This window comes from Furipterus horrens, unplaced genomic scaffold (genome assembly GCF_987537825.1).
Source record: "Furipterus horrens unplaced genomic scaffold, mFurHor1.1.pri manual_scaffold_6, whole genome shotgun sequence".
Classification (NCBI taxonomy): Eukaryota; Metazoa; Chordata; class Mammalia; order Chiroptera; family Furipteridae; genus Furipterus; species Furipterus horrens.
In genome coordinates this window covers 3,291,202-3,315,214 of record NW_028327176.1, presented here as the reverse complement: position 1 = coordinate 3,315,214, position 24,013 = coordinate 3,291,202, and the positions used below count along the sequence as shown (strand labels likewise).

Genomic DNA, 24,013 nt, shown 5'->3' with positions numbered 1-24,013 from the left:
AGCTGGGGCTCCCAGGCCAAGTCGGACTTTCCGGAGAAGCAGCAGGAGGAGGAAGGGACCAACCGCAGGGACACAAGGAAGGGCCCCGTGTGTTCGGGGTCATGAAGGCTTTCTGGGGTGTAAAGCCCCGACCTGCGTCCAGCTCCCAGCTCTCAAAACTGCCTCGGGGCCGCACGGGCCTCAGGTCCCTCCCGGGTCAGGGCTCTCCGTTCCCGCTGCTGGCAGAGGACGCGGTCCAGAGTCCTCTCTCTGGAGACCAGGAAACCGGAGCCCAGAGAAGGCGCTGACGTGCTCAGGCTCACACAGCCCGTGCACAGCGGGGCTGGGACAAGAGCACACGTGTCCTGCCCCGGCCCTCCGAGGGCCGCCCCAACCCAGGAACTGATGCTTCATTGCTTACCACCTCGTCACAGCCTCTATTCCAGGCTGACACAGACATGGGACAGCCCTGCAGCACGCACACACACACACACACGCACACACATGCACACATATGCACAAACGTGCACACACACACACACACACCCAACACAAACACCGGGTGTGGTGACCGGAGAGAAGGGGGTGGGGCAGGCAGCCTCCGTCTCGGCGGCCACCCTGACGGGCGCCCTGCGACCCCCAGCTCCTGGCCAGACTACTTGGCTTCCTCACCTGCCATTTCCTACACTTTCTCCAGCACACTGTGCTCCTTTCTACTTTCCACTTCGTTCAAAACTCATTTCCATGAAGTCTCTTCCGGGGCACCCCCTTGACCTTACGGACAGGGCAGGTCCCAGGGGGCTGTCCCAGGCTGGCATCTAGGCAGGCCATGGCCGGCACAGCCAGCCAGCAATGAAATCAACATGATCAAGGTGGGGGTGGGCTATCAGAAGGTGAAAGCTTTTGCCTGTGATCAAATCAGCCCATGGTCTTTCATCCTACCTGATATTAATGACAAAAAATGGCAGTTGGAAGTCTGTGTAAATCACAGCTCCGACACCTCTGCATAAGACGTGGACTGCTCAGGAAGTCCACTCAGAAGGCAAGGAAGAGGGAGAGCAGTGAGGAACGGAGACGGACCTGCTGAGGGCTGGCTATCTGGTCTCCTGTCCCTTCAGACGGCAGGGTTGGAATGTGAAGACGTGTCTTTCATTATCCGTCAGTATTTCCTGAACAGCCGCTATCCATCCAGAACATCCCTGGGCACTGAAGGATAAAACCTGGTCCCGCTGGGACCTGTTACACAGCAGAGCCTTCAGGGAACAAGCCGCCCGTGGGAATGACTCACCCACCAGTCAACGTGGTGCAAAGACAAGCCCAGACGGAGAAGACTCTGGGGGAACTCGGGCGCCTGGCTCAGCCAGAGCGCGGGGACAGGGAGATGACAAGGTGAGTGAGATGAGGCGAGGGAGGGGGGTGAGCCTGCCTGCATGAAAGCTAAATTGGGAGGGGCAGCGATGGACAAAGCCTGCTGCCTGCCACCAGGACAATTCAGCAGGACCAAGGTAAACACACAATTACAGCCCAGAAGGCACCCAGGAAGGACAGCGCTCCAGGGAGGAGAGGGTGGTTTTCTGGGGCTAGCGACTGGAATGGCTTCTCGGAGGAGAAGCTCCCAGGGCCTTCCTCCTCCAGAATCTGGTAGCGGAGGAGCCGAAAATGAGCTCAGGCTGCTTGCCTCACCCCATACCTCCCACCCGGGGCTGCTCCAGGACCAGTGAGTGATGGGGACGGGACCTCGAGACACGGCTGGCTTGGCTCTCCCTCGGCCAGGACCCCGCCATGTCCGAGTGCCTAGCAGGGAGGAGAAGCAATGCTGTTGAAGGTGGCTATTAGAAATGCTACATTCAGTTACTTAGATGCCCTTGGTGGGCGCAGCGATTTGATTGGCTGCATTGTAGACCGCGCATTAGGTCGCTGCAACTTTTTAGCCTTCCGCCTTGGTGTCTGCCGCCTCGTACCTGAGGGCTACCATTCCCATCACTTACAGATGCTCAGCAGACGCCCCCCACCCCACAGAAAGCACAATGGAGGAGAGAGGATGACACCTGGGGTACGATGAGGTGTCTGGGGTCTTCTCCCCACAGGGACAGGAGCCCCTGCAAAATCAGTGTCTCCAAAGCCTCACGTAGTGATAGCTACCATTCACGTAGGGGAGATTTTACACACACACACACACACACACACACACACACACACACTGTTCTATCTTTAGGACCACTCCATGGGATTTTACAGATGAGAAAACAGGTCCAGAGACATTTGCTGAATAATGCAATCAGCGTTTTACAGTAAGTGAGGAAGAGAGCTGATTCTGGGACAGTATCCCTACCTGTAGAACACGGGGTTTGGCTAGAATCGTGGTTCTTTAATATCTAGGTTGTCACAGACACCAATAAAAAATCAGGAACATGTTCTGGATGATCTCTTCAGGAAAGGGTATCTTTAGGTAATTTTTCATCCAGTTTCCGGGGTGCACAGACTCCTGGAGCCCGTTCACAGACCCAGCGCGCCAGGTGAAAACCCCAGCCTGGAGGAGCTCACATTCCGCACCAGATAGCGTGATGATTCTGAACAGGACTCATGCTAATACGTGGGGCTGTGAGTCACAAATTCAGCTCCTTCGGTTCGGCTACCCGCCCACAACCAAGAGGCTGGGCACGGCTGGCAGGCCTCCGCACAGCACCCACCCAGACTCCAGTCTAGAGAGAACTAGACTCCGGAACCACACCTCGAGTCCTTAGAATCCCTGCCTCCTCTCTCCTACAACTTCCTTCGAGACGGGCCCCCAACCATCTCCGGGAACCCTGGCAGTGACCAGCCCACTTCTCCTTCACACTTGAGTCAAAACCTGCTCTCATGAAAGCACCCTCTAGAGGGCCCAGATGACGGGGTCACTTCCCTGTCCCAGGGCGGCTGCCTTCAGAAGCGCCTTCACCCACCCTCCCCAGGCTGAGACAGCCCGCATCCTCCCACAGCGAGGTTTCCAGCTCTGCGAGGTGCCGGTTCCTCTTCAAATGCTGCTCTCACACGTCAGCAACGGGACAACGACCTCCATTTTTGCAGAAACACTCTGCGCTTCCCTAAGGACACCTGTGACTCCCCTAGGGCACACCCGTCCCCTCCTGGCTGCTTCTGAACTTGGGATCAACCAGAACCACCCAGATTTTCTCATCAGACTCACTACGGCTGGGCCAGATAACATCCAGGTGTCCCCACAGCTTCCTGCCCAGTGCGTCCTCACGCCCTGCCTGTGCGCACGGTCAAATGCACTCTGGGGAGCAGACCTGGTTTAGGTCTCAGTTCCTCTACCTTCTGCCTACATCACTCTGTGCAAATGGCAATGTGCCCCCGTGACCTTGCCTGTAAACAGAGTCACTGAGGGCACCTGACTCCCCGTCGATGGCATTAACTCCGCCGAGAGCCAGGCTGATAATAAATCCTCCACAAGAGTCAGATGTGTGTTGTTGCCATTCTCAAGTTCATGAACACTAATAGAGATGCACTTCCTTTTCTTCCCCGTGTGCTACATCTCCTCTTTTTTATCACAGGGGCGGGACACACATGCTCTAGATCCGGAATGTTACTGTGTGAAGACCCCAGCAGGAGCATCCTCCATCGTGCGGCCACGCAACCACGAACGAGCCCACCACGCACCTCCGTCCTGGTTTAGGGGCAGGAGGCTTCCGGTCCTTCACCAGGACAAGCAATAAGGCAATGAGCACCCATGAGCATCTTACCACTGGAAGGTTTTCCTTTTCCTTGGTGTGCCCTGAGGAACGGCTCTGCAAAAACTCTGGGCACCAGGTTGCAATACCACAGCAAAGGAGCGGGACGCCAAAGCTGAGGATGAGGACAATTTCCTTGTTTCCTCACGGAACAGGTAGAAAATCGTACCAGATGGGTCTTCTTAATGCACCATGAAACCCCACTTCCTAAACTATTACGTTTGTTTCCTTTGAACGGCTACCCCGATTCGAGCTGACCCTGGAACAGCTCAGGGGGTAGCGGCGCAGACGCCCGCGCAGTCCCGCGCAGTCAGAGCTACACGTAGCTTCTGCCCCCTAAAGACTGAACTACAGTCCCCTGGTACCCACGGGGGACCGGCCCCAGGACCGCCCGGTGACGCTCAAGCCCCTGCCTGAGACGGCGTGGAACAGCGACACAGGGGGCTCCCCACACCCATGGTGCCCACCTACAGGTGGGAAATGCTATTTTTGATCCGAGGTTCATTAAATCTGGGGACATGAAAGCTGGGGATACAGAGAGTTCACTGTACATTTATTGAAAACAATTCTGCGTATACTAGTGAACCCATACGATTCAAACCTGTGTTGTTCGAGGCTCAGCTGTACGTGATACCCATGATGCAAAAATTCTCTATATTAATCGTAAGCTCTGTATTAAATAGCCACATTCTAATTAACATTGCAAATAACAGGGAGAAACCCACACACCGGCGGACTCCCATTTTCTCTCACCGGTGGAATAGGGGAAGGGTTTGAGGGGGACTTGGCATTTATTTCTCCGTGTGTCTGACTCCAAGGCAGTGACCCTGTCCCCCAGACATGGGGGACGGAGGGAGGGACAGCCTGCTCTCAGGCCGAGCAGCTCCCCCGCGTCGCGACGTCTCTAAGGCAGAGTCACGGGGGGAAGTGAAAGTGAAAGTCTCTGGTGGCTTCCTTCCTGCCAAAGACGGACCTTCCCAGCCCCTGAAACGTCAGACGCGGCTGCCCATGGGGAACACGCCTGTGGGCTAGGATGAGGCTCAGGAAATGCTGGACTCCTGAAAGTTTTAGAATGAACGTGAACTGGATATTTTAAGAGGTCAGATAGCAGTCCATTGTGAGTGGGAAAACATACTGTAGCAACAGCTTCGCAGCCAGCCCCTATAATAACTGCTGCTGCAAAGCCGCGCGCAAGTCGTTCCAAAAATTACCTCTCGTGGGGCTGTCGCCTTTTCGAAAAGTCAGAGCCAACATGACACACTGGCCATTGTGTAAGAAAACGACTGCTTTGTACACACAGGGGACACACTGATGCCTTCCTGGTCCAGTCCAATGGTTAAAGCCGGGGCCCATGCGTGTGTGAGTATGTGAGAGTGTGTGTGTTAGAATATGGGAGCATGCATGCACATGCGAGGGCATGTGTGTGTGTGCACATGTGTGCACATGTACGCGTGTGTGCATGCATGCGTGTGTGTGTATAGGCAGTATTCTCTAAGACTGTCGGCTTCAGCATCACCTGAGCACTTAGCTGATGAGCAAATACTCAGGCTCCACCTTGCACCCCCTGGCCCGGAAATGCAGAGGGGGGGGCCCGGCGGTCTGCGACTCAGTGAGGCCTCCCAGACACTCTGGGCTGTCTGACCTTTCGGAACCACTACTCTGAAGCGGGGGTCGGGACACGTTTTCCTAAAAAGCCAGAGAGTGGGTCCTAAAGGCTCTGCAGCCCCAGAGGCAGTACTTCAGCTACTATGTGGGTACCAGGTAAGAGGGTAAAAGCCATTCCGGGCTCGCAGGCTGTCACAGTGCCACCAGGCGCGCTGAGGCCCCTCGGTCCCCTTCTGCAGGAACCTGCAGGCGGCGGGGTCCGCCGTACACACTCTGCTCCCACCCACAGCGAGCAGCTCATCTCCCCACGCGGGGAGGGAGGACGTTGAGGACCTTAGGGCAGGTGCACAGCAGCACCCCCAGACGACCGGGCGCCGTGGGGACCCTGCCTGGGCCTGAGCGCCCTCGGAACCAGGAGGGGAGGTCAGCCGCCCCTGGCCAGCGGGGGCCGCCAGCAGCTCAGCCCCGCGCTGAGGACGCCTCACTTATCTGCCGTCCTGTCTAAAAAAGCTCAGTCTACCCTTAGGCTCCTTTTCTAAATATGCGCGGAAGAATGTGCCTGCTCACGGGAGTTCCAGAGCAGGGCTCCAAACACGCCGCGGCCGCCGCCAGCACTGTCGCAGGGAAGGGGCAGGGTTCCCGCAGGCGGCTATGTTTTGAAGTGGGAATGCTTGTTCTGAAGTAAAGAATTCAGGACCGGTACTCAGGCCTTGAAATAAGTCAGACTCATGGCCTTACCATAACTCAGACTTGGCATCACAGGAGAGACGGCGAGAACAGGAGACCCCCTGCAAGGCCTGGCCGGCAGCCGCCTGCGTGAGCGGCAGCTCAGAAAGGACACAGGCTGGGTGTCCAGAGAGCCATTTCAGGCGGGCAGAAGAGCGTGTGCAGGGGAGGAGGGCCCCGAATGTGTATCTCGGGGGAGCCCGGGGAGCTGGGAGGGGCCTCTGGGCAGGGAGCCTGGGTCCAGGTGATGCAAGGAGCTCAGACTCCCCTGGGGCCCTGCTGCGTCTGCGAGGCTGAGGTTTAGGTGGGCTGATGGAGGGGGCCAGTGGCAATGTCACAGGCACTAGCATATGTCACAGTCCACACTAGCCTGCTAAAAGCTTTGGCTAGTCCTGCAGGACGAGAAACCTGTTTACCAACCACCCTAAAACTCCCAAGCCCACGGGCCGCCCTGTCTCACCCAGGCTCTGGGACTGGCCTTCACGAGTGTCAGCGCGGCCAATGAGGGGACACTCTTGCAGAGTTCTGAGTCACATCGCTGGGTGTATTTTAGACGGTGGCTCTGGGGCAGGCGCCGGATGAGGTTTGTGGTCCCCACTCAGCAGTGTGGGTCAGAAGGGAAGATCAGAGACATGTGGCGTTAAGTTTGCAAAGTGCCTGTCACACCTCGTCCCTTCTGATGCCGGCTTGTTGAAAGGCTGGCGCTGGGCTCGCCTTGGATGAGGCACAGTCCCTTCCCTGGACGAGCAGCAGTCGCCGGCAGTCACCGGCCGACATTTGCACGAGAAGCTCCATCCCTCATTTCTAAGCACAACCTTCCAACAGGTGACTTTAAAATCACTTCTGAACCTGATCAGAATATAAAAGACCCCTCTTATACTAGCCTTAAAGTATAAACTCAAAAAGCCCAAGTGAACATTGTAAAAAATCTCATAAGATAGTTTTTGAAATTGATGTTTGTCAATGAAACAGAGCACGCATCTCTTACTGGCTTCTTGAAGCCCTAAAGACAGTCACACAGTGAGGACATGGGGGGGCTTCACAACAGAAGGGCCACCCGGCACTGCCTGGGACCGGCAGGCCAAGCCGGGAACACCTCTGACCTCTGCTCGCAGGCCCCACGTGTGCACGAAGCCCGGTTTGTCCCAAGGGGAGCGCAGTGTGCAGAGCACCGAGGTCCACGGGACGCGCTCAGCACCAAAGCAGGCACCATGCTCACCCCTGCTCCCTGCCCTCATCTTACCCAGGAAGACCCCAAAGGCAGGGGGTGACCTTTTTGGATATTCAAACACCTGTTTCGGCAGATCTTAGTGCCGTATTATGTGGAGAGCATTTTACACTCTTTCCTTTGCTGGTTATTTTCAATATATTACACACACACACGCTTTTCCCCACATCTTGGTTTTAAATTTTCTCTCTATCCCTGCTGTCAATAATAGGACGTGTCTTGAGATATATACACATACCTACTCATTCATATATATATACACACTCATACATATGTGCACACATATATACATTCATGTATGCAGACACATATAAACATCCATATATATACGCCTATATTATTTTGCTTAGGTTTTGGCAGAGTGCCTCAATTTGAGATCTTAAATCTCTCTTCAGTCTGGGAATCCTCAGCGACAGTTTCTTCAACAAGGTCCCCCTTTCCCCTCCCCCGGAGCTCCTGTGAGGGGGCTGCCGCCACTGACCCTTCCGGATCTGTCCTCCACGCCCCCTCGCATCCATCCCACACTGTTCCTCCCTTAACTCCTTGTGCCATGTTCAGGGCACCTGGGGCCTCCCCAACTCCTTCTGTTTTCGTTCTTATTTCGGCAATCCCTTTTTTCTCTCCACACCTCTTATTGGTTCTTTTGCACTAGCATCTTTTCCCATTTCGGTGATTTAATAACAACCTTCCTCGCCCCTGGAAGGATATGAATCACAAGTTCTTACTGAGAAATTCTGTTCTCACCGCTGCATCAGCAATTCAGGGGCCTCAGTGTAAGCTCTTCCGTTTCTTGATTTGGGGGCTTTTCAAAGGTTAGGCTATTCTTACCGTAATCTTTGACAGAGCGGAAGGTTTTCACTGTGATGAGCCTACGATTTTTTCTTCTCGGCTTATTGCTTTCTGGGTCCTAGCCAAGAGACCTCTGCCTACCGCAGGTGGCAAAGATATGCTCCCATGTGTTCTTCAGGAAGTTTTACAGGTTTAGCTTTCACGCGTCAATCTGTGATCCATTTGCACGCCCAGAAAAGGAGGTGAGCCAAGTATTCATGAACGGCGACAGACATCACAGCATCAGGGCTGCAGACGCAGCGTTCCCCCCAAGAAATCCCTCAGAGATGGGGTGTACTCACCCAGCCCAGAGATGTTTATTGCTTTCACGGATTTCTTCATCTTGTACAGAACCATCCGGTCCACGTCCAAAGCCTAAAATATAGAGAATACACTAATTAAAGCAGGGTTCGGGCTCAGGCCACGGGTACCCGAGAGCAGCCAGGTGTGAGCCACTCCGGGGGCCGCTCCGGGCAACAAATCTGCGATGTGGTGTGCAGATCGGGTGGGCACGAGACACGGATACCCCTGCGTGCCTCCCCCACGGATGTCCGCGTGCTGCCTCTGTGCACACCGCCTGCCGGACCTCAGGCTTCTGCACAGAAACCGGATAACTCGGATCAAGCCCACCAGGGCCCAGTCCCAGCTCTCCCTGTGACCTGCAGGGCTTCAGGACGTGCCGCCGCCGGGGCCTGGCCACTGTGTCTGTGCCCCACCCTGGACATGGGCGGACAGACGTGGGCAGGAGGAGCGGCTGGCGTGTGGTGAGGCAGAGCGCCACGGCCCCCACTCCCCCCAGACAGCCACCTTACGGTACCAGAGCCCCCCACAAAGGCAGGCGGGCCAGTGAGGCACGCCCACCCTGGACGTGAGGAGACGCAGATATGTGTTTGTTCATTGGTTTGGAAGGCGTGTTCCCAGCCCTGGCCAAGCCTCGGATTCCCCTTCCAGAAAGCAGGAGCTGCAATGCCTCCTTTGCAAGGTCGGACGCCTCAACAGACACGCCTTTCGACGTTGGACTTAGTATTCCGCGAGCGTTTTCAGCCCAACCACCGCACGGCAGAGGCGCACGGCCCAGGGAAGGCCCAGCGCACGGGCGCTCCAAACGCTGTGCCATGACTCACCACACGCGGAGGCCCCACGACAGCCCCGCACTCACAGAAGAGACGGATGAGATTTCCAGTCAGCCCAGGTAAACCCCACGGACGACCGACGGGTGTTACTTATAGTTGGGACGGGAGGGAGACGGCCTGTGTAAACTGGGACAGTGACTCTGACCACAGACCAAAGGAAGCCCGCAGGGGAGCCCCTGGCCACACCTGGGTGGCAGGAGGCTTGTGTAAGGGTACCTGCCACTCCTCGTGAGTTTTGACCACGAAAAACTGCAATGGCCCTCGTGTGACAGAGCACCCCGTCTTAGAGAAATAGATTCTGGACTCCAGCCACCCTGGATTGACTCCCGAAACCAAATGCACCCAGAGCCCCGTAAGTCCTAATTCTAAAGCAACAGTGACTATTTTACTAGATGCTAAAAACAGATGTGATCGCTGCTGAGAAGTCAGAATACAAAAAGAGTCACAAGGCACCAAACTTTTGACAAAGAGGAGTTATAACTGGTAAAATAAGCGCTGTTTCCTGACCTCTTGCAGAGAAGGGCAGGTAAGGGCGGATAAAAGAGTCAGAATCGCTTGTAGAGAGTTAACTTCCATTCTCCGAGGAGGTCATTGTAATCCACTCCCGATCTTTCATTGAGATACAGGAAAGGGCTTGGGAAACAGCACATCACCCATGAGTGTGGCTACCGAACCCTTTCTCACAGCAGCTCACCAACTTCTACGCCCCCACCTGCCCCCCAGCAAGGAATACCCTGCAATGCACGCCCGGCCCCCGGCTCTGCCAGCAAGGAGGCAGGACCGCTAAGGGCGTGTCAGACACCAGGTCCTGAGACTCCCATGAAGACCCAGGTCCATGACTCATCGAAGCTCCGTAAGGCCCCAATCCCCAGGCGAAGGGCCACCCTCGAAAAACACAGACGCTCTGTCCGCATCTAACCCAGCACTTGGGGGAAGTGTGGCCTTGCGCCGTCCTTGTAGTCGCTGGAACAGCTTCTGACCCGCATCCAGATGAAGCCCGCCCCTCCTTCCCAGCTTCCCCACACAGCCGCAGCCTGCTTAGACCGCACGGAAACAGGACACGTGAGCCAGCGTTCTCATCGAGCCCCTTCCACGCGCTGGGAGGTGTGGAGGGAGAGACCCGCACACACAGGACAGAAACACACCACAGGGGCTCGGGGCTGCTCCCAGCCTGGTCCCCCCAAGGCTTCCTGCTGCCCTCAGAATAACGTGTCACCTCTGCGGTACAGCTCTGACCCTTTGACGCTCCCGCCCCAGCGCCCTGTCCAACCTTGCTTCTCAGCATCTTCTCCACCTTCACCTGTAGCCTAAGCCCCCCCCCCCCCATTGCACTGAACCACTGGGGCTCCCCCTCCACCTGCTTCCTTCTCTTTACCTCCGAGCACCGTACACGCTCTTCCCCCTTCCGAGTACTCACCCTGCTTGCTGTTGACCCACCAGCTTCTACGTGGACTTTCCAGGTTGGTTTAGAGACACCTTCTCCTGGAAGCCCTCTCGGATGCGTGAGGTACCCATCCCAGTTTTTCCTGTAGAATTCTGTGCTTACTCCATAGTTCACCTGGTGACATTTACTGAGCACCTACTACGTGCCAAGTACTAAACCAGGCACTAGAGGTACATGGTGATCACAGCAGGGCGATGCCTTGCCTCACGGAATTCACAATTAGCAAGGCAGCCCCCTAAAGAAGCGAAGCCAGGGCCCAGGACCTAATCGGGTACACGCACCTGCTTTTCTGCTCATTCCCTCCTGTTCCAGACCACGTGGTACCTACCAGCCACACGTCTGTTGAGCATTGAGATATGGCTGGTGTCACACATTAAAACGATGATATCTTGGACTTAATAGGTTAAATAAAGCATTAATGAAATTAACTTCACTGTTGCTGTTCACCTTTTCTAACGCTCTGCTCTAAGGGGAACTTGCTCATCGCTGTGTCCCCAGCGCCCAGCAGAGAGCCTGGCACAGGACAGGACTGGGAAAGCAGCTCAGTAAATGACCGCGAGGCTGGAAAGGCCGGCAGGGGCTCTGATCCGGCAACGCGTCCCTGCTGAGCCCGCAGCTGCCCAGGGCTTCTTAGCGGGGGGGGGGGGGGAGAGCTGACTTTGGAGGTTGTTCAGGCCACAGGGAGAGTAACGGGTAGGCAGACAGGATGAAGGTGGTTCAGGGGAAGGCCACGCAGAGGTGAGGGACCCACGGCAGGGAGCCCTCTGGGGCCCCGCGCAGGGCAGCGCCCCGGAGAGTCAGCGAGCGGCCGGGGGGGTGCCTCCCGCCGCCCGCAGCCAGGTGTCAGCTCCCTGTCCCCGGCAGCCCCGCAGACAACACAGCCACCTCCGTCCACAGGCGTCTGGCTCAGTCGTGCTGAGGAACACGGGAGCTGGGGGCGGCCGTGTAAGTGCGGAAGGGCTGTCATGGATGAAACGTGCTTTTCCACACCGGTGACACATTCCTCCTGTGTCCCGCTGGGGGACACGCCCTCCCTCGTCATGCACGACACAAAGCCTTGCAAAAATACACCAGCAGACGGGACGCGGAATCTTCACCTGCGTCACTAAGGGGAGGGCCGCTCCTGAGCCCGGGAACGGGCTGAACAGTAACGGCTCCTGCTCCACAGGCTGCAAAGGGCTGGCGAACGAAGGTGAGGCCGGCGCAGAGGCGATTTTTAATTAAAACTGCAGGAGGGAAAAGCAATGACCTCCCCACCCCCGTTACGATGCGTGTTTCTAGATAACGAAGGTTAGACTTGGCCGGAAGTTCGTATCATTACGACTGAGCGCTACAGAAAAATCTCCTGTCCGTTATATAGAAAAACAGCTCTGGGATCTTCAAACAATACAAAATTACACAACTTGAAAGTTTCAAGAAACCAAATGTGCCTACTGACCGGGCTTAGATTTCTAATCAGACTAGGCACTCACCCACCCCTACCGGCCTCTCCCTCACCCCCTCACCCCCAAATCCACCCGAGTTGAACAGAGGGAAACAAGCCTGCAGCGTTGGCCGGAATTTGGGTGCAAGAACTATGACAGAGGCCAAACCTAAGAGCCGACGCCGGCCTGAGTAGGGACCGCACCACGGCTTACGTCTGGCCAAGCCTCATGGACTCTGCGGAGCTAGACCAAAGCTGGCCTTTAGCTTCTAAAACGAGTTTCACAGAATAAACGTATTGTGTAAACAAGACGGCAAGGCTGAGCCTGAGATACTCCAGAGGAAAATAAACAACTGTTTTCAGCCGCTTTGAGAGCGTGTCTGGATCCCTGAGCTGTCACATGACCAGCCACGGTCCTTACTTGTCCCTGCAGTGGCGCCCCTCGGTCCCCGAGCTGGGACCGCTGCTCCCGGACCCGCCCTGGGCCCGGACCGCAAGTCTGTTTGCTCCTGTCTGGCTCGTGCCTGTGCGGTCCAGCATGGCAGCCACTAGCCCCAGATGGATTTTTAGGGTAAAATCAGTCAACAGTTGAAAAAATAAAAATCCAGCCCCTAACGTCTCGCCCTTTCTCAAGAGCTCCAGCCACACACAACGTGCTGACGTGGTTGTTTCTACAACACCTGCTGCTCCCCTGTGCCCACAGACCCTCCCTCTGCGCACCCTCCCTGTGGTCCCTGGTGCCCCCGGCGGGGTCCGCCCCCTCTTCCCGCCGTGGCCGCAGCTCTGACATCACCGAGTCTCAGTTCCAGAGCCCTGCAGGGACCCCACCCCGGTGTGCAGGCACCTACATCGTCCTGGTGCTGGACTGGGGAGGGGCGGGGGCCTGAATCCGCAGGCTGCCTGGGGAGATGACCCTGGGCCAGCGGGGGGCACCGGCAGTCCTGGCTGCAGGTCAGGTTCAGCCCTGGGCTTGTTTGGGGGGGACCTCGAGCAAAGGATCTGTACGGATGAACATTTCCAGCTGATGTGATGATGGGGTGATGGGGAACACTCACCTGGGGTCCCACTAAGAGAAATGCTACCACGCCCAGGAAGAATTCCACTGTACCTGAGGAAAACTGCATCACCCCCAAATCACACTCCATTATTATTATTATTACTTGAGTTTCACTAATAAAAAGTTTTGTGAAAATTTGTCTTCTCTCTTGTAACGTAACTACATAATATCCTCAATTTTGCCTCTAGACCTGAAAAGCCTAAAATGTTGGCTATGTGGCCCTTCGCAGAGGCCAGAACTCTGGCCTGGGGACCCACAGAACCGTTTCCCCGACACTGCCCGCCGGCCCAGCCCCTCTCAACCCTGACCCGGAGGTGGCAGCTGGAGGCAGTGGCAAAGCCCGGCTGGTCCCCAGCACCCTGAGGTCTCAATTCGAGTCAGCAAGGGAGGCAAGGGGCCGCCTTCATTCCGGGAACCTGGAGAAGATTCGTGGATGGCAGAAGACAGGCCTCCCCCGTTTGGGCCGCCTGGGGGGTCCCGTCCCCTCTCCTGCCCCATCTCATCTCCCCGTGCTCCCATCTGAGGGGAAATGACATTTTTCAAAGACGGGAAACCAGATCACAACACAAACGGCATCCAGATCTGTGCCCCGAGGACAAGTTGGCCGACGAAGAGTCCAAGGCACACTGAGGTGGCAGCGTCGTCACAGCGCCCTCGGCTGAAGTAACGGAGACCGTTCACGACAGTGTCAAAGATCTGCAGAGCCGCCTGGGCGGGCACAGAGGCACGCTGTGGCCCGCAGGCCCCGTGCCAAGCCCGAGCGGTAGCAGAGCTACCGGCGCCGGGAGGAAGGCAGAGGCCCAGGGCAGAGCAGGGGTCCCGAGGGTGAAGACCGTGAACACAGCCAGGCTAAGTCCCAGCTGCATAACGTGCGTGAGCCCCAGGACAGACGAGAGGCACACACTTGGGTCGTCTGATAAAAGTAAAGGCACGACATGTTCACACCTGCACCAGGGGACACCGGGAAGGGTGTTCAGGACACCCTTCACGAACGCTGCACCCTGGACACACCAGGTGCCCATCGATGGTAAACGGGGGCTCGCCGTCCATTCATACGACCGAGGGCCACCCAACAGTGGGAAGAAACCTCACCCCCCAGAACACAAACGGAACTCACAGGAACGTTAAGCAGAGAAAGCTAGTTGCAAAAAAGTATAGATATAATATAATACCATAAACAATGTTTAAGGAGGCAAAGTTAGATGATCTCGTTTATGTTGAGGGACGTATGTGTTGCTGAGAGAACCCCAAATGCCCGGCCCACGAGAACAATCATGCCAACTGCAGTGCCCCCGTCAGGTTAGGTTCTCGACAGCCGGCAGGGAGGTTTCACCCCACAAAACTGGCGGGGGCCCAACAAGCAGGCTGTGCGGACACCATGGTGTCAGGAGAGGCTCGGCAGGTCTGAGCACCAAGGGCCACCAGCGCCCCTGGGAACCCTGCTACCGGAGACGGCAGCCGGGAACTTGGGGTTTTACCAGAAGCATTTTAGGGAAACGGAAGCAGATGACAGGGAACTCCAGCTCTATAAAAAAGGCTTCACATCCTGGTTTTTACTTAGCGGGGGAAGGAGCTTCTGGGAGATGTGGGGGAGGCGGATGTGGCAAGGCGAATCTTGGCAAGGCAGCTTCAAGACACCGGCAGCACGAAGTGCCATCCCAGTGTCCGCACGCTGGTGCCCTGTCCCCAAGGAGAAGCTGGGCAGGAGGGCCAGGCCTGGGGTCCCCACTCCGCCTCACCCGAGCACTGCCCCCTTGGACGGAGGGACTGAAGAGCTCAGACGCAAGGCAGGAAATGGCTGTCTCAGGGGACTGATCACAAACAAAACGGGACAGTGTCACAGAAGGTGCCCACTCATCCCTGGAGGAAGTGGGAGGAAGCGGGGGGCGGGCCCTGCGCTGGACTGCATGCGAGGCCTGGGGTGCGGGGGCCGCAGCAGGGGCTGGGAAGGTGACCTCAGCCGGGAGAGAGGCCAGCCTCCCACATCTGCCCCAGTCCCAGAAGACAATGGATGGGTAAGCCAGGGAGATTTCCCCAGGAAGCGAGGAGCAGGCCACCCGCACTCCAGCACAGCAGCACGAACGGGGAGAGGAGCCGCGAGACGGCTGTGGCTCTCGGAGCCGCCGGCCGAGGAGGCGAGGACTGAGGCAGAGCGCTGGGGCGGACTCAGCTTCCGGAGGCTCCGGAGGGCTTCCTGGAGGCATCATCATTCACGTCCACTCCATGGGTCTGTCCCCACCCCTCGCCCCCTTAGCACAGAGCTCTACCATCTCAACTAGACCCTGCACAGGGGCCTTTCTGCGGCCAAAAGCTGCCCGTCTCCTGCTCCCCGGCCCTGTGGACCCCTTGGTGTGGGGCAGCCCCTGCCCGCCCCTCCCACCTCCGGCACATGGGTCCACCCAGCGAGGTCCAGGCCCTGGCTGCCCCTCCTCCCCACCAAACAGGCCCGTTAGAACAGGGGGGCGGGGCTGGATGATGCCCAAGCGCTACTGTGCCTCCTGCGCTCCGTGGATTAGGGTCCCGGACATTGGGGAGGGGCACCTTCTGCGAAGACGGCAGGGGCGCGGTCTAGAGCGGCACCCACAGCCGCAGGGAGCACAGCCCTCCACCCCGCACTTCGGCACACGCTGTCTTGTGCAATATCTACATCTTGTGACATTACCATCGCCTCCCCACTTCAAAGTACTAGAGACAGGAGTCAAGCAAGTCACCCCAAGGCTATTTATTTGGCTTAGAATGAACGAAAAACCAGCAGAGCGCCAGCAAATGCAGAGAGAAGCTTCCAGAACTGTGCTCCTCACTGTTTGTTACAACTTCCCTTCCAGGGCCAGAGGGAGCACCCACTGACTTCCGCCACTGCCTCCCCTCACCCCCTTTCCCCACGCTAATGCCACTGGTGCTGGGCCTCCCTCCCCAGGGACGTGGTCCGCTCCCGCTCACCCAGAGAGCTGCTCAGGGGCCCCATGGCCCTGTGGCTGCCTGCTCCCGCCACCCCGACCGACCCTGCTGGCACCTGACAGCCACTAGGAGCACAGCACCCCCCACCCCAGACCGCCCTGTGTAAGCACTATGGGTTCAGAACCTTCCCGAGAGCCGAGGGCAGGGGAGTGGTAACAAGTGGCGATGGCGCCGTGTCTGCGACGGTTTGCACAAGTCCAGGCCACACAAGCTACGCCTGGGCTCTTCAAGGGGAACCATAAGTGACCGCTACCTCTAGTCTGCCCGCGTCTCATCTGCCACTTCTCAGTTCCGGAGTCCCATCCAGAGACCTGGCCCCCTGCCCTGGGGTGGGGAGGGAGACCCCGTCTGCAGGGAAGGAACCCCCAGGCTTGTCGGGGCCACGCACAAGGCCAGCCTTCATGAGGCAGAGAGTTTTCTGGGATAAAAGGTGGGTGAAATGCAAATGAGGCAAACTAGATACTTCGGGCCCCTTCTGCTTTACCGCATGGAGGTCCCAGTGCCCGTCCTGCCCCCACGGCTCCCTGCCCCCAAACCTGTCATCCCTGGGAAGTAACCTTTTCCCCTCCAACCCAAGTAGCGCAGTGAGAAACAGGGGTGCGGGGAGGTAAACTAAGGGAGGGCCTGAGGGTGTATGGGAACCACCCAGGCATTTTTCCTGCTCACCCCGGCAACACACTCCACCCCCCACTGTGTCCTCCTGGCCTGGGTGGACTGGGAGCCACTGGTACAGCAGAGAGACATGGGCGTGGGGACTCAGACCTGGGCCTTGGCTCCCACCCACATCCCTAAGACGGGGCAATGACATCTATCTGGTGGGGCTCCGGGGAGGTCTGCGGGAGATGAATGAGCACCACCCTGGCAGGCGGGCAGCATCTGGCTGATGGGAGCCCCTGCCCTTGTCACCGCCCCTACAGGCAGCACAGCGGGCCAGTCAGGCCCTGAGACTGCTGGCTGGCTGCAGGGGCAGCTGCTTCAGAGGGCCCTGCTCTGGCTTCCCGTCCACATATGGTGGGGAGTCTGAGGGCCACGGGGGCGCACGGACAGGGAGCCCACTGCACCTCCTCCTAAACAGCGCTGTGGACACCCAGCCCCCAGAGCCGCTGCACCAACGGCCTGGGTCTCCGTGGGCTTCTTCCCCATACTTTCCCGCTGGTATGTTCCACCCCAGTCCCACAGGGTGGCTGTTCGTGGGGAGAGGGCAGGCCGAGCTTGGACATGCGCCGGACTGGCCCATGCATAGGACAGAACCAGAGATGGGCCACCAGCAGGTGGGAGAGGGGCAGGCCTGCCTAGAGGCCTTGCTTTGTGAGTGGGGTTCCCCACACCAGGGAGCCCACTGGACACGGGGCAGATGACAGGCGGATACCACATGCCCACCGCTCCCTTTGTGCTTAGGGCTGGGGCCCCACATTCTGCTCTGTGTAACCCAGGATGGTCCGGAACCCCTCAGGGCCCAGGGCGTGAGAGCTGAGAGGTGTGAGGTCTGGCAGCAGTGCCCACACCCGGCCTCAGCACAGCAGGGCTCTTACACGCTGGGCGTTGGGAGGGTCCCTCTGCAGGAGAGACGCCTCTGCTTCAAACGCACACAGGAGACTGGATCCCACTGCCCATGCCGGGGGGCTGGCCCAGGAGTGGGTGCCAAGCAGAAGCAGAGCGGGGAGCAGACGTATGGACCCATCAGGAGAGGCCACAGGCAGCCACATGCCTGCTTTCCCCTCTGAATGGCTCTGCCCCAAATAACACCCACTGACCTGGGACCCGGGCGTGAAGGACCGCGGCCCGGGGCCAGGCTCGGCAGGGAAACACAGGGACGGCCAGGTGAGCGGGGCCCAGAGAGAATGGTGGCATTTCAGAGGAGCGACTTCTGAAGGGATCAGAGAACACAAGCAGCCTGGCAGGAAGAGCAGGTCCCAGGGCCAGACGGAAGTGGGGGGCGAAGGGCAGAGGCAGGGAGGGGCCCCTGTCCCCGAGGGCAGTGGGACGGGGCAGCCGTGCAGCCAGGGGCAAGGCCGCTCTTGGCTGAGGCCGCTTCGGAGGGTCATCAAAGGCTGTTTGTTTCCAGCATCTGGGGATGTGAGCGTTTCTCCCCAGGGAAGGGCTTCAGACCATTTGGTTTTACTTCCTTTGTTCTCCATCCAAAGAAAAGTAAGTTCAAAATCCCAACTAATAAAACAGGAGGTGAGCAGGAGCGCGGGTCCCCTGAGCCACGGGCACTGAGGAGAAGAGGCTGCCCTCCGCCCACACAGCCGGGGACAGATGGGGCCGGTCCTCAGCCCTTCCCTGGGGACGACACAGCCACCGGCGGAAGCGTCCCTCCCACAGGGCACGGCGCCGGCCACGGGCAGCAATGCCCAGCCCTGGCACAGACGCTGCATGTAACGGAGCCGTGTGTCTGAAGGGAGCAGGGGGAGAGAGACACAGAGGTACTCACGACGTAAACGCAGAGATGTTCTGCGTTTCTCAGACCGGAACGCTGTCTGCTTGAAGCAAATACGCACAGTGTTGACTAGCCCTCAAAAAGGCAAATATAGACATTACTTACTTTCATCAAGGGGCCTCCAGGGCTGCAACGGCCCACAGGAGAGAAGGCAGCTCTACAGGCTCCGAGGCCCAGGAACCCGGAAGGTTTCCGTTTAGGACAGTGACTGAAAATGACGGAAGCTGTACCACGAGCAGGTGACTACGGTGGCAGGTAAAGGCACCTGCCACTCCCACAGCGTGGCCCTCCAAGGCTCCAGATGTTCAAGTCTGTGGAAGCACGGTCTTTCAGACAGTGCGCACCCTTCAGCCATCTCTCCAAGGACGGATTATGATAATATCCAAATACACATGATGTCATGGATTCACGTCCCAGAGGAAACTAAGAACCCCGCACGGAAGTCTCAATACAATCAATTAGTGACTCGCTATTAATACTGTGAGCAGGGGGCTAGACTCCTATTCCAAATGCAAAAATGAATATTTGGTAATGGCAAGAAGGGACTTTCAACTATAAAATTCTGCTGCATGTTCCTGGCTTGGAGTTCCCAAAATAGATAAGGAGAAATGTCAAGTGTATGTCAGCACCGCAGTCGGGAAGGTCAAGGTGCAGGCATGGCGGCCTCAGCAGCCGTGGCGGGGGTGGCAGTGACCATGGTCCCTCCCATCAGCGACAGCACTGTCAACACCACAGGCTCACACGTGTATCTCGGCTGGTTTGCTCACAGCACTGAACACCCCTGTTCGGGAAACCGCCCCTGCTTTCAGACCCCAAATTTCCCCAGGCCATGGAGACTGCTCAGAAGCTGAGCCCAGGGAATAAAAGACGAGACTGTCAGCCCCTTCAGGACAGGGACCCAGGGCTTCTTGTCTCCGATCCTGCAGCCTCTAGCACAGCATCCGCCGCCTGCCAACGCTCCTTACCTGTGGCATGAACGAACCCGCACTCACCTGCTCCATAGTTTATACAAAACAGCACTGCCCCGGCTCTGTCAGACAGAGTCCCTTCCACGGGTAAACGGTCACATCCCGAAGCAAGGGACAGGTCGTCAGCAGGGCAGAGGAGCCCCAGGCAGAGAGCTCAGAGCCCCGCATGCAGGCCGGGCGGTGCTGGTGGGAGTCGGGGGCACGGGGAATTGGGTGGAGAGGACCCAAACAAAGAGAAGAAAGGACCGGACAAGCGCTGAGCGCCCACGATGCACCCCACTCACTCCGTGGGTGGCTTCCTAAGACACGCCTCCTCTGTACCCCAGGGACTTCAAAGGCATCTCACTGGGATACAAATTGTTCAAATACTTAATGTCGCATCCTATACACCGAGTCAATGAAAGCAGCCGCCTGCACTTGAACTCGGCACTCGTTACACAGTCTGAGCACATAAACGGAAACAGGTGTGACAGACACGCTCCGTTAGAAAGAGCCCGAGAGAGTGGTGATTTACGCTAAGAACTTCTGGGGTCCCCCCCCCCCCACCCTATGGCTGTGGTGGTGGTCTCATGACTATTTAAGTTCACTGCAGGCAGAGTGAGGACACCTCAAGGGAGCCAATCTCAAAACCTAAAAGCAGGCACAGAAACAAACATTTCTTCCTGAACTGTCCACCCCGTTTACTTCTTTCACGTGGCTGCTCTTCTTCCCTCAACAACTTGCAAAAATTTGTCAAGCCTCCGGATCCCCTTGTGACTGATCATTCCTTCATTCTCAGGACACGGAAGCACCACGGTCCCCTCCGGAGGGGCCGTGGCAGGCGAACTACAAAATACAGGGGTCCCTCACTTATCACGGACATTACGTTCTAGACCCCCTCCGCCCATGAAGTAGGAACCTTACATTTATCTTAGTATTTACTGTACAGTACTGCAAAATCCCGCGATAGAGCGAAAAACCCGTGATGAATAATTAAATATAATATTTTAAAAACCCTGTGATACAGTGAGGCCGCGATAAGTGAGCCGCGATATGGAGAGGGACCGCTGTACCGCGCTAAGAGCGTCAGTGCGGGCCTGGCGACAGCCCTGGCCGCTGTCTGCGTGGGGCCCCTACACCCCTCAAGCCCCTCCCAGCAGCCTTTAAAATAAATTTCTCCGGACTCACGGCTTTGCTGGATTCCTTAGGCTGTAACACAGTTCCAACACCACGGCCTGTCGGCCCGACCACCCCTCCCCCGCCCGCTCTCCACAGCATGTCAGCGTCTGTGACTTGTTCACGGCTGTCCTGACGCCGAGGACAGCTCTCTGTCCACAGCTTCCCGGGCGGCACGTGTCCTCCCCGCCACCACCCTCACTTGTACCAGTCAGTACGCCCAAAGGATCCAGTCTGGCTCTTTACAAAAAACAGTTGAGGCACTCCATGGATCACACGTGATAATTTTTGAAAAAAACCAAAACATGTTAATGAAAGGAAAGAGAAGAGATGCTGGCCCACGCTTCCTGTGCCTGCGGCCTCCTCCCGACTCCTGCAGGCCCCTCCCTGGCCTGTTTAATCACACGCGACCTTCCTTCCTGCCCATTCCCTGGCCAGGCGGGCCACTCTTAATATCGTTCAGCTCCGGTGACCTTGCTCCTAACGTCATTCCAAAGGCATCCCGTTTTCCACACTGACTTCCTGCCGGGTGCTCTATTCTCCATCACAGAACTGAGGGGCCCTGGGAAAGACGTCTGCCCCTGCGAGTTCAAGGTCGGTTTCCCCGCACGGTGCCCTTCACCTCTTCCCCAGCGTCACTGAGACTCTGCTGGGATAACGTGAAAACACGCGTGCCCACGGGTCACCTACACACCCCACTCAGTGGACACCGGGTTAGCGGTTCTGCTTTGAGCATCTCCGTCACTCCTGTGTGCCCGCACCCGCACGGCTTCCCCAGCTCTCAGCACCCACCGGGAGGACAGTCCCTAGAGAGGGCCAACACAGAGCACGGTGCCAACACAGCACAGAAGGGTGGGTGGAGAGTGTCTGTCCCTGCCGTCAGCCCGGTTCTCAGGACCTCGGCTCCTTTCTCTATAAAATCAGACGCGTGGTGAAAAACCACAGGGCCACCTCCACGCACAGACCGAGACTCAATATGATGCTCAAAGCCTGTGGCCATCTGATCCCCGTCCTCCTTTCCATCTCTGTCCTCACAGTCTCTGCAGCGACACTCCCAGGCCTCTGGTGTCACGCAGCACTGCCCGAGGGGCCGTGGCTGTCACGCCTCCCTGCACCAAGCTTGCTGTCCCTCCCAGTGCAGTGCCGGTCCCACTGTCAGCGTGTCTCCAACGAGCACCCTTCAACCTCTGAGAGCCACCCACACGCCACCTCCCCCACGTCCCCTCCCCCGCGTCTGTGTGCTCCCGACGCCTGCTGGTCCCACCTCTTCAGGAGAGCCCGCTGTCACCCTGTCCTGTCTGCACAGTTCATCACTGAAACTGTGTCTCCCCCACTGGATTTAAACGCCGCTCAGAGGCTGGCGGCGGCTGGAAGTCTGACCTCTGGAAAAGTGGAGTGTAATTCTGCGTAAGAGCTGGGGGCACGTCATAAAGAGGGTAGCGGAGTGCGTGTGTGGAGGGGAGTGAGGATGGGGGCCAAAGAGGAACCGTCCCCCGGATCTGCCGAGCCTCGCACAAGTGCAGGGCAAGGACGAAAGAGACTATGTATTGACGGGAACCGTGAACGTGTGCAAAAGAAACAGTGACAACTGCCACTCACCGAACGGCTCCTCTGGGCCTGGCCCTGGCCTACGTGCGCGCCCGGCATGGTTGCCTTTAACAGATGACTTAGCATCATCCCCAAATTTCAGAATGAGGATGCTGAGGACCCAAGGAAGCTCTGAAGACCAAAGACACAAGCTGGTAAGCGGCAGGGGTGGGATTTGAACCCCGGAACACACACCAATGCCCATCCAGCTCCTCCCACCAAGTCTTACCGCCCTAACACCCTCGGAGAAGCAGCAGCCAGCAAAGCCCCAGAAGCACTCGCGTCACGAAGCCACGCTGCAGACAGAACGCACGAGGTAACAAGGTCCATCGGGCCGCTGTCCTGTTAGGCGGGCAGGCAGCCAGGCTAAGCTGACCCCCAGGTGCCGATGAGGACTGTGCACCGTGCGAGAGCCCCCAACCCGCCCCGGCGTCTGGTGAGCGGGAGCCATCCCCAGGTGGCGCCTCTCTGGCAGCCGGCCAGCCGGTCTTTTTAATTGAGGTGCGAGGGTTCATCTCATCAAGATTTCCAGCAGCTGCCTCCCCGACACCAGATCCAGGCAGCTGCTGCCATCAGCACTCGTGAGCGGGCAAACTGCTGTCAGGCAGCTCGCTCTCCTACACGTCCCCGGACAATTCTCCCGCACGCACCGTGCGTGGGCTTGCGTGGACGCTATCACCTTCCTGGGGACAAGCCTGCCCCGCGCTGAGGGGCCATCAGGGCGTCATGGCTTGGATGAGCGGATAAGGATGGAGGGCACTGAGGACAGAAGTGAGGAAGGCGTGTGTACCACCGGAGGCCAAACTGGAGATGGTCACAGGCTTTTAAATTCTGGAGGCAGGACCAAGCCTCCCACACAGTTGAATAACTGAAATTTCACACAGCTCACCTGCTCAGGAGTAGATGGGTCACTCACAAGGTACGTGCCAGTCAAAATTTGGGGAAGCCCACCTGTTTTAAACGTCTACAGAGTATAGGTTGGAAGAGACTTTACAGAGAATCCCATCCAGTTTGTCACTCACGGATGCAAAGAGCTGCCCAAAGCCAAGCAGGTTATCAAGGGCGGGACCAAGACCCCCACCCTGGTGCCCAAACCAGAGCTCCCGCCCCACTTGAAGGCATGCCACCCTCCTGTCCTTTTAGTCACCTTGACCCGAAGAACCATTCTAGTTTTTTTTTTAAAATAATTTATTTATTTATTTATTTTTTTAGAGAAAGGGGAAAGGAGAAAGAGAGGGACAGAAAGATCACTGTGTGGTTGCCTCTCACTCGCACCCCCAACTGGGGACCTGACGTGCAACCTAGTCATGTGCCCTGACTGGGAATCGAACCAGCGACACTTGGCTCGCAGGCCGACGCTCAGTCCACTGAGCCACAGCAGCCAGGGCCTCCATTCTAGTTTTTAAAGCTTTATCATATAATCAGACGTCGGTGCACCTGTCCTGTACCTGGGCCCCAAACCACCACAACACCATACTGACTGGGACCAGTCACATCCCACCACAGTTCTGGTGGCAAAAACAGGCAAGGCAGGCTCTGCCCTCGTGGAGCACGGAGCCTTGTTCCAGGCAAGACAGGCAGTGAGCGGGTGACGTCAGAGGGTGACCTGCTGGGACGAAGGACAGCGGGACAACGTGAGCTCCACGAGGCAGGCCCCTGGCACCGCCAGCACCCAGCAGGTGCTCAGTAAATGTTTTCTGACTGAAAGAACACATAGGCCGGGAAGAGGGGTGGTGTACTTTACTTTACTTATT

The 24,013-nt window shown here is 57.5% G+C and overlaps 1 protein-coding gene across 2 annotated transcripts in view; it reads right to left on the bottom strand.

Annotated features, from left to right (window-relative positions):
- The window catches only part of ASAP2 (ArfGAP with SH3 domain, ankyrin repeat and PH domain 2), a 134,940-nt gene that overhangs the window by 79,699 nt on the left and 31,228 nt on the right, over positions 1-24,013 (bottom strand). For both annotated transcript variants that reach the window (XM_090280884.1, XM_090280886.1), the window contains exon 2: positions 8,397-8,469. In XM_090280884.1, coding sequence (XP_090137010.1) covers positions 8,397-8,469 — 73 coding nt within the window. The remainder of the gene's footprint in view (positions 1-8,396; positions 8,470-24,013) is intronic.